The sequence below is a fragment of the Carcharhinus amblyrhynchos genome, chromosome 1 (genome assembly GCF_965287045.1).
Source record: "Carcharhinus amblyrhynchos chromosome 1, sCarAmb.v2.hapA, whole genome shotgun sequence".
Lineage (NCBI taxonomy): Eukaryota > Metazoa > Chordata > Chondrichthyes > Carcharhiniformes > Carcharhinidae > Carcharhinus > Carcharhinus amblyrhynchos.
Window position 1 is genome coordinate 174672522 of NC_137324.1, and position 10920 is coordinate 174683441.

The following is a 10920-nucleotide window of genomic DNA, read 5'->3' on the forward strand; positions in this document are numbered from 1 at the left end:
TGGTACAGTAATTGAACCCTTGCTGTTCGCATCGCTGTATATAAGGACTTTCAGAAAACTCCAATAAGAGAGTCAGGACGTGTGAAGCCAGGAATCAGGCGGTAGAATGGAGTGGAGGATTGATATAAAGCAGTGGGTAGGAGTTAAGGGAATTTTCTCAGACAGGCAGGAAGTGGGATATGATATTTATGTTGGCATGACTGTTATTCATCATGTACATAAAGAATTTGGTCTCGGAAGTTGGTGGCATTACATCAAAATTTGCAGATGATTCCAATGGTGGGGGTGGGGGGTGGTTAAAGCTAATAATGTGGGCATTGCACTAAGATACAGGAAAACACAAGTAGGCTTGCAAAGTGGGCAGACAAGTGGCAAATCAGAAACTATCTAGTGAAGGGTGAAGCTATTAGCTTTGATTGGAGGGTTAAGCTGGTCACTTATTCTTCGGAAGGTAAGAAAATGAATTGTGTGTACAAGCAAAGGCAATGATTTTTATTCTGTCGTGAGATGTGGGCATCACTGGCAAGGTCAACATTTGTTTACCTTGAACAGAGGTAGTTAAGAGTTACATTCATATGGGGGTGGCACCACACCAGATAAGAAGTGAATTATTTATGTATATCTTTTATTGATAATGGAGTTATTAACTAAACATCAGTGCTATAGTCTGGAGATATGGTTAAGCAGGAAACACTTCTAATCTTACTATTTACCATCGGCGTGTGTTGAAAGGATTTTTCAGATAGATATTCAATCTGTTTGGTTATATTGGGAAAGAACCTTCCTTGAACATCATGTCCTGGTGTCAGATGAAAACCCAGAGCTTCTGGTTCAGAGGCAAGGGACATGACCACGAGACCGCCTGTACAGTGACCACGTGCCATGAGACTGCCTGAACAGTGAATTATTAGTGAGCCAGATGAGTTTTTAAGACAATCAGCAACAACTCCATAACCAGGGTGGCATGGTGGCACAGTGGGTTAGCACTGCTGCTTTACAGCTCCAGGGACTTGGATTCGATCCCTGGCTTGGGTCACTGTTTGTGCAGAGTCTGCACATTTTTCCTGTGTTTGCGTAGTTTTGCTCCAGGTGCTCTGGCTTTTTCCCCTGTTCAAAGGTGTACAGGTTAGGTGCATTGGCGATGCTAAATTCTCCCTCAGTGCACCCAAATAGGTGCCAGAGTGTGGTGACCAGGAGATTTTCATTGTAACTTTGTTGCAGAGTTAATGCAAGCCTACTTGTAACATTAATAAATAAACTTTACAATCATTATTACCAGGGCTGGTATTTAATCCCTGTATTAATTCAACTATCTTGGTAGGATTTACACCTATGGTTACACTCCAGAACAGTGGCACAGTGGTTAGCGTTGCTGCTTCACAGCAGTAGGGACCCAAGTTCAAATCCGTTCTTCAGTCACTGTCTGTGTGGAGTTACACATTCTCCCTGTGTCTGTGTGTGTTTTCTCTGGGTGTTCAGATTTCTTCCCACAGTCTGAAAAATGTGCCGGGTAGATGCATCGGCCATGCTAAATTCTCCCTCAGTGTACCCGAACAGGTGCCGGAGTGTGGCGACTAGGGGATTTTCACAGTAACTTCATTTGAGGTGTTAATGTAAGCCTACTTGTGACACTAATAAATAAACTTTACAATCATTATTACAGGGACTGGTGTTTAATCCCAGATTTCACTAATTTATCTATCACGATGGGATTTACATCCATGTTTCCACTCCACGTCTGGGTCTCTGATTCAGTAATACGCCACCATCTCCCCTTATATTAGCTGTTCAAAGTGGGAACACAAGTTGACAAGGAGACAGGCTGTAGGAACCCTCATTCACCAAGGTCCCCAGATGCCCATCTGCCCTCGTCATACCGCTTGCAGCAAAGGGATTGGAAAAAGTAATCTAACAAATGGGGCATAGCACAAGCGTCCTTGTTTCAGAAAATGATGGGCCAATTGCTTCCACGCATGAAATAAAACAAATTGTACATAAAAAGTAATAAAGCACTTTCTTACTTAAAAAAAACCTCACTGCTTATGAATAAATTGGCCCTCACCAGATCAAATTAATCCTATTATCAACTGTTCTGAATACATTTTAATACAGTCACAAGCAAGTTCAAATCCCCTGATGTTTGCAGTGTTTTCTTGAACAGAATGGGAGTTAATCTCATTGATCCGTCGATGGTTCCGCTGAGGTATTAGCCCAGTGTCAGCATTGTGCCTTGCTGACTGTGGAAGTCTGTTTCTTATTCAGCATCGGTTACATCAGCTCGCCAGAGCAATCGGGGACTGCAGATTCTCCATCTAAAGACCTGTTGCGTATCAGTCACGGTGCTGTCGTGGCTAAAGAGGGAGAGAGGGGTGGATAAAGTGACTTGTTTACTTTCAGCGGGCTTGTTATGTCAGCTCTGAATTTTTCATGAGGGTCTCGGTAACCTGTAACCTGCAAACTAAACTCTCGGGGCTTCCTAGTACAAAGAGCTCCACTAGCTCTCACTCCCCATCTGGCACTGGGTGTGAAGGACAAGCTGGGCTCCTTGGAAACCTAAAGAAGAGGCGATATGTGGCGTGGTTTTTTTCATTTTTTTTATTGGCAAGATGCTCACATCCAATTATGTCTTCCTGATGCATGCGGCATTTTCATGGTCTTAGTGAAATCTATAGAACCCCATTTACTTGCAACAAGAGCTGTCTAATGTGCAGAAGGAAATGTCAGGATTCCAACAAGGAATATGTCTTTTGACATTCCATTAATATTTCCCAATAAATTAGAGAGGAATTGCTGCTGGAGTATTAGAAGATACAAATAAATTGTATGGCTTTTGTTACCTTTAATCATACAGGTTTAAATTAGGCTCCAGTCCAGGTAAATACCCCCCTGGGGATATTACAGGATTTATGTTACATATATCCAGCACTATCTTTCCCCTAATGCGATCGGCTCCTTTGTCCTGGACTACTTTATTTTCACTCTTGGATAAAGAAAGCAACAAAAAAAAACAAATAAATGAAAGAAGGAATTTAATACGGGGGTAGTTGAGAAGTAAAATCATTCTGGTATCTTATTTTAAGCGTTAGGCTCTCGGCTCCCCTTTCTTTTGAGTTTGCAGCCCGCTTGCCAACCTCAGCCTTTAGACTGTGAAGGCATTGTGGAAATTTGCCTCACGATGGACTGATTAATGTTCCAACAGGAAACTTTCCCATCTTTTGCGGCTATCCTCGGCGATTGCTAAAGTTCTGTTGATCTTTGCACTCATTATTATTCAACAGGAGGCAAACGTACTGGAACCAATCAGTTTGCGGGCGTTACTTGGTAAATTAGATTCCGTTAAGCTTGTGTTTGTTGCTATAAAGGAGCACCGCAGGCCCACATTTCGCAACGCCTCACTTACCGTTTTACTGCGAGGCCCATAGAATTACTCCTCATTTCTTAAAATAACCTTGCCTACTGTGTGTCTCACTCCCTGATCACTTTTATCGTGTCCTCATACATTTATTGCTTCCTTAAGTTAGACCACTTTCAACCATGACAGGAGTTTAACGTTTTAAGCTTATTTATTAGTGTCACAAGTATGCTTGCACCAACACTGCAGTGAAGTTATTGTGAAAATCCCTCTAGTCGCCACATTCCCCGCGCCTCTTTGGGTACACTGAGCGAAAATGTAACATTTAGCAATTAAGGTCCTTGCTGAATTATATAAAATATCATGTCCACCTTTTTTGGCAAGAATATATGTCACTTTGCCCACTTCTGAACACCAGTAAATAGTCACTAATAAAGACAGGAGGGAATTCAGGAGAAAGTCTTATTATTTTTATTTATTATTAATGTCACAAGTAGGCTGACATTAACACTGCAATGAAGTTGCTGTGAAAATTCCCTAGTCATCACACTCTGGCGCCTGTTTGGGTACACTAAGGGAAAATTTAGCATGGCCAATGCATCTAACCAGTGTGTCTTTCAGATTGTGAGAGGAAATCGGAGCATCTGGAGGAAACCTACGCAGACAAGGGAAGAACGTGCAGACTCTGCACAGACAATGACCCAAGCCGGGAATCAAACCCAGCTCCATGGCGCTGTGAGGCAGCAGTGCTAACCACTGTGCTACCATAGCCAAAGAGTAATAAAGATGCGGAAATCACCACTTATGGGACTGGAAATATGTGCACGTTCAAGTTGGGTGATAATGGACCATGTAAAGTAAAGCTTCAGATGGTTGAAGTTGCAACTCTCACAAGCATTATAATGAGTTCTGTTAAGCTGCATTACGGTTGGTTTTGTTTTCAACTAAGGGTCACTAACGTAACTTAGTCACTAATAAATTCAGTAAGGGATTCAGAAGAAACTTCTTTACCCAGAGTGGAAATTGCTACCTCCAGCAGGCAGTTCAGAAAAGTGCCTTAGGTGGATTTAATGGAAAAATAGATAAGTACTTGAGGGAGAAAGTCATATCAGATTATACTGTTAGGGGAAATTGGATGGGAGGCGGATTGCATGGAGGATAAGCATAGACCACTTGGGCTGAATGGCCTGTTTCTATACCGTGGACTCCCTGTAACAATATAATTCAAACAAACATGAAGCAATGTGCTTTCAACAATATTTTCAGACATGATTTTAACCCTATTTCTGACTGGCAGAAAACTAAGTGGATAACAAGTTAAAAAAAAACATCCTGGACTTAAATAAAAGCAAATTACTGCAGGTGCTGGAATCTGAAACCAAAAGAGAAATTGCTGGAAAATCTCAGCAGGTCTGGCAGCGTTTGTAAGGAGAGAAAAGAACTGACATTTCGAGTCCAGATGACCCTTTGTGAAAGCTGATTATTATTTTTATTTATTATTAATGTCCCAAGTAGGCTTACATTAAAGCTTTGACAAAGGATCATCTGGACTTGAAACGTCAGCTCTTTTCTCCCTTTACAGATACTGCCAGACCTGCTGAGATTTTCCAGCATTTTCTCTTTTGGTTCCCATCCTGGACTTGATGAGATGTACCTCAGATGACAAAGTCAGCAACCCACCACTGCAACCCCACCATGACCGCATTCCCTCCCCGGTGACCCGACCACCATCACAAGACCAGCAGTCTCCTTACCAGCATCGGCAAAGTCGTATTACTCACCCCAAGGAGAAAATGGAAGAGATTTAATCTCAAGGCCAATCAAGCAAGGGGTGATGCCAGTCAGAAGAAGTCCCAAAAAATACTGCTAGTTTTTAAAAATGATTTCTCATAGGGCCACAATTTCGCCAGGCCCAACCAGGAAACCTAGGCCTCTCCTGCCTTGAACGTCCTCCTCTCCCCGGCAACCAATCCCAGGGGCCTACCTGATCCAACTGGTGACCTCTAGGCAACGTGAATATGCACCACTTCCTGCTGACTGTCTGTCAGGCTGCCTGAACAGATGGGAAAGCAGCCACTGGTATTTAAATGAGATTCTGGACTCAGAACACTCCGAGTCTCATTTTCAAAATATAGTTGCTACAAACTGGCTCCAAATGCCAATTTGAGGCTACAGACTTACCAAAGATCACTGCAAACTCCCAGAAGCCTGATTGTGCAAGATAACAATTTTATTCTAATATTGCATCCTGTTCATGGCAATTGCACAACAATTACAGCTTGATATGATAAAGTTTATATTGTATGTTGACTTTATCAGGCGGCGACAAAATCACCGGTATGCTTGAAGTGATCGTATAATAATTATAGGATCATGAGAATTCTTCCAGCACAGGAGCGGTTATTTGGTCTCTCATGTCTGCGGCAGCTCTCTGCAAAAGCAACCAAGTCTTACTCATCTGCCCTTTCCTTGTAACCCTGCAGTTTCTTTCACTTCAGATATGTGGAGGTGATGGCATAGTGGTAATGTTACTGGACTAGTAATCCAGAGGCCCAGGGCCACTGCCTTAAATCCAACCATGGCAGCTGATGAAAATTCAATTCAATTAGTCATTCTGGAACATAAATATAGGGTAGAATTTGCCCGTCCCACCTGCCACAGAAATTGTAGCAGGCAGGGCAGGAACATGCAAAGGTCTGTTGACATCGGGCAGGATCTTCCAGTCTTGAGGTGAGTGCGGCCAGAAAATCTTGCCCATAGTCTCAGTAAAGGTGACTATGATAACTATCATTGATTGCTGCAGAAACCCATCAGGTTCATTAATGTCCTTTAGGGAAGGAAATCTGCCGTCCTTACCTGATCTTCCCTACGTGTGTTTCCAAATCCACAGCAATGTGGTTGAGTCTTAATTGCCCTGGGATAGTCTGGCAAGCCATTTAGTTCAAGAACAATCCGGGATGGGCAACAAATGCTGGCCTTGCCTGTGATGCCTACATCCCATGAAAAATATTTAAAAAAGATAATTATCCAATTCTCTTTTGAAAGACTCGATTGAATCTGCTCTCACCCTCTCTCAGGTAGAGCATTCCAGATCCTAACCACTCATTGTGTAAAGGAGTTTTTCCTTGGGTTGCAGTTGCCTTTTTCCCAATCACCTTAAGTCAGGTGTCATTTGGTTTTTGACCCTTCCGGCAGTGGTAACAGTTTTGCCCTACCTACACTGTCCAGACCCTTCAGACTGATTTCTTCCCACAGTCCAAAGATATGCGGGTTAGGTTGATTGACCATGCTAAAAATTGCCCCTCAATATCCTGACATGCATAGTTTAGGGGGATTAGCAGGTAAATATGTAGAGGTATGGGGTAGGGCCTGGGTGGGATTGTGGTCAGTGCAGGCTCGATGGGCCAAATGGCCTCTTTCTGCACTGTAGAGTTTCTATGATTCTATGTCTCTGTGTTCACATTTGTGAACACTTCTATCAAACCTCCTTACAATCTTCTCTTCACCAGGGAACGCAGCCCCATTTTCTCTAGTTTATCTCACGTAACTAAAGTTCCTCATTCCTGAAACCAATCTTTTCTGAATCATTTGAAAGCCTTCACATTCTTCCTAACGTTGTGGTGCCCAGAATTGGACACAATGGTGGGGATTTTCTCGTTGATGGTGAATCCCTGTTGCTGGGAATCCTGTGACGGGGAGGCTGCATAGAACAGAAAACCCCATTGACAATGGCAGGATGAGAAGGTCCCATTACTGGCCAATGATGGGCCACCTGCACTATCACAAAACCCACCGTGAAGCACCTGGTGGGAAAATCCCATCCAATATTCTAGTTGAGGCCAAATCATTGTTTTATAAAAAATCATCATAACTTCCTTGCTTTTGTACTCTTTGCCCCGATTTATAAAGCCCTGGATGCTTTGTTAATTGTTTTCTCAACATGTCTTGCCATTCCCAATGATTTGTAAGCACATATCCCAGCTCCCGCTGATCTTGCACACTTTACAGTGAGTGGAACAGAGGCAAGACACACTTTACCCCCACTCCAGAAGGCATCCTTCCCCCTCCTCCTGAGAGGCAATCGCAGCCCTGATCAGTGCAAGTACACTCCAGAAGAGGATGGGGCAGCAGTGTCGGAAGGAGATGAATGATCTTCTTCGCTAAGCCAGGATAAGTTAACCACCCCCAGTCTCTCACTAGACCCTCTCGCACCCCCAATCCTTTCTCTCAATCAGCCACCTTGCTGTCTGCCAACAGTAGGTACCAGGTAACCCACCCCTCCACCCCTACAATCATCATGTTCCCCCAGTAGCTGCAGTGCTCCTCACACCCCAGTTCCCACCCATGCCCCATGTCTGCCACACCTCATCACCACCTTAAATCTCATCACTCCCACCTATGCTCTTCCTCTCCGTGTCATTGCAAACTCAAATCACAACAGGTGTCAGCGGACACAGCCAGCTAGAGTCATGTACAAACTCCAAATCCTCGCATATTTTGAGGAGTGAGCTCTCGAGCTGGTTGGAGAGGAGGAAGAGCGTGCCTGCACTGTTGGTAAAGTGGGAGCAGCAGAGAAACGTGAGAATCCTCAACACACACACTGTCATTCCTCAAGTCTCAAGTGAGTAAGCAATGTTCCCCCCATATCCCCTGCACTGATGCCACATCTCTTCTCTTGCAGGCCAGTGGAAGAGGCCAGACCATCTTCATGCCCACTGACTCCAGCAGTTCAGAGGGGGACTTCTCCAACCCCGCTGTTGAAGAATGCCACAGCTGTCACATGCACGGGCCAACAGCAGAGATACTGACACCCCAGTAGATTCAATGAGTAGACAAGCTTCTGGGTCACTCACTGGTGAGTGCCAGTTCCTGCTTCCACCTGCTGTGGAGCTTCAGCTGAAGATCTGCAGCAGGTGGAGGCAGGAACCAGCACTCGGGGGGACGTCAGTGTCCAGGACTCTGCTGAGCCCCTTGCCGATGATGTGCCCCCATGTCTGGTTATCCCCCAGCTGTTGAAGCTGTAAATACAGTCCTGAAGCTCAGGACGGGATGGCAGCAGCCCTCCTTGGGGCTCAAGACTCCATTGGAGGAGTCCCATCACCCATTGTCCAAGGAGGTGGTGCAGTCACTGGAGGGCACCAAGGCCAACACCGCAAGGGTTGAGTCTGCAGCGGAGACCTTGGTGCATAACGTGCACTCCGTGGCAGGAGATGTCCACACTAGGGCTTCAACTACATGGTGCAGGCACTGGTGGGAATCCATGAGTGTCAGTGCCAGAGAACAATGAGACATCTGGATCTCACTCCAATTGTCCCTCCATCCCATGGAGGAGCACAGGGGCCCTCAAGGAACCTGAAGGAGAGAGGAGTGACAGGAGGATTGTCCAGGGCCCCCCAGCCACTGAACGCTAGGCTTCTCCAGCCCATCTGACCTTCCCTTCCTGTGAGCAACACATCTCCAGTCCCTGACTCCAAGGAGGGAAGCAGTTAAACATCCATTCTGCCCAAAAGCAGGCCTGAACCCTCAAGATCCTGGGGACTGTCCACCAAGGTCAGCTCAGCAAAAGGGCATGGAAGCCAGCAGGCTGCCTCAACCTCAGCTGTGGATCCTGGGGATACACCTAGACCTAGTGAGAGACATGTTGTAATTTGGGCCGATTTGGCGTCACGCTGGTGTTGGCTGAATATCTGGTGAGGGGGGAAGTCCTGGGGAGAGTGTTCACCAATGACGTGCTAATGTATTAAAATGAGCTTTCTATGGTCCGGCGGCGAGTTTCACACCATTTCAGCAGCGAGGGGCCACTAGGATCAGGACTCAGAAACTCGCTGGTGTGAATCGCGCTCTCCGGATTTGGTGCACGTTCCCGCACACAAAGAGTGTGGGTCCAAAATCACCCCCAACATTTATCCAAACACATCCACCAAGATTCCAGCATCACAGTATTTTGCTTTGAACTTAGATCCACCAAGTTCCTCAGACCTCATCTTATCTGTTATTATTTTCCACACTCCAGATCCCACTCTCCTTTTATTCCAAAATCCCTCTTCAGTGGAAGCAGTTGATGATTTAAAAGGCCAGTTGCTTTGCTTCCATTGTGGCAAAAATCTAGGCCAGGCTTAAAAGTTCAGACCAATGATCTTTCACCAGAAGCATAAACTAGTCCACTCATCTTCCTTGCAGAGAAATGCAACTCACTTGAAATGAAACAGGCTCCACCTCAGGAACACTGTAAGTAACCTTACTGATTAAATATTTGACCAAGTGTTATTTATTCCTTTTATTTCTTAACCAAAGATAATTGCTCTGTTTCAAGCTGTTATTTACATTTCAAAGACTGATTGTGACCAATTAAGTGTACCTGTTTATTTTCTTTGCTACCTAATGACATTAGATAGACTTGTACTCTTTCTGTGATTGCTGGTTGTTTAATTAGCACTGTGAAATTAATATTAATCACCGCTGAAGCTTACACAGTGGGAGTTCCCCCTGGTAGAATGAGAATATGGAAGTCATTCCAGCAAACAGCAGCCCCTCCCCAGGTGTATTCCTGCCTCTTGACTGCCCCTTCCAGTTTATCAACGTTCTGGTCAGTCACTGGAACCAAACCGGGTTTCTTCAGATCTCAGTCTCCTTCCCATTGCATTCACAATTATTTTCACCCATGATCACTATGTCTTAATTAACAATCCTCCATGGAATAGCATCAAACCATGACCATGCTCCACATTGTTTCTGATAAAGGCGTGTAGTTCAATGATGATCAGCAGACAGCAATGCAACAGAAGGAGAAGGGGCAACCTGCCCTCAAGAAAAAAGCCATGATGTGGAGATGCCAGTGTTGGACTGGGGTGGGCACAGTGAGAAGTCCCACTACACCAGGTTAAAGTCCAACAGGTTTATTTGGTATCATGAGCTTTAGGAGCACTGCTCCTTCATCAGGTGAGATTCCAAATAAATCTATCAGGCTTTAATCTGGTGTTGTGAGACTTACTGTGCTCAAGACAAAGGAACCACCGTCTGCACAAGGATAGTACAGTGGAAGAAAGAATGTGTGTTTATACAGCTATTTTCGTATCCTTAAGACATCTTGAAATTCTTTGGAGGTAATTACTACAGATTGTGGGGTGTAAATTGACCTTTAAAGCTTTGAAAAAATCCTTTGACAAAAAGAGGGATCAGCTTATGGGTCGAATATGAACACTCTAGGGGCGGCACGGTAGCACAGTGGTTAGCACTGCTGCTTAACAGCTTCAGTGACCTGGGTTCAATTCCTGGCTTGGGTCGCTGTCTGTGTGGAGTTTGCACATTCTCCTCGTGTCTGCGTGGGTTTCCTCCAGGTGCTCCGGTTTCCTCCCACAGTCCAAAGATGTGTGGGTTGGGTTGATTGGCTATGGTAAAAAAAATTTCCCTTAGTGCCCTGAGATGTGTAGGTTAGAGGGATTAGTGGGTAAATATGTAGGGGTAGGGCCTGGGTGGGATTGTGGTCAGTGCAGACTCAATGAGCGCAACGGCCTCTTTCTGTACTGGGGGGTTTCGATGATTTCTATGAAATGTGAACCACAAATGTT

The 10920-nt window shown here is 44.9% G+C and overlaps 1 protein-coding gene across 1 annotated transcript in view; it reads left to right on the forward strand.

The window, feature by feature from the left end:
- The window catches only part of atoh1a (atonal bHLH transcription factor 1a), a 41101-nt gene extending 32930 nt beyond the window's left edge, over positions 1 to 8171 (forward strand). The window contains exon 6 of the mRNA XM_080188111.1: positions 8034 to 8171. Coding sequence (XP_080044237.1) covers positions 8034 to 8171 — 138 coding nt within the window. The remainder of the gene's footprint in view (positions 1 to 8033) is intronic.
- The last annotated feature ends 2749 nt before the right edge of the window (positions 8172 to 10920 follow it).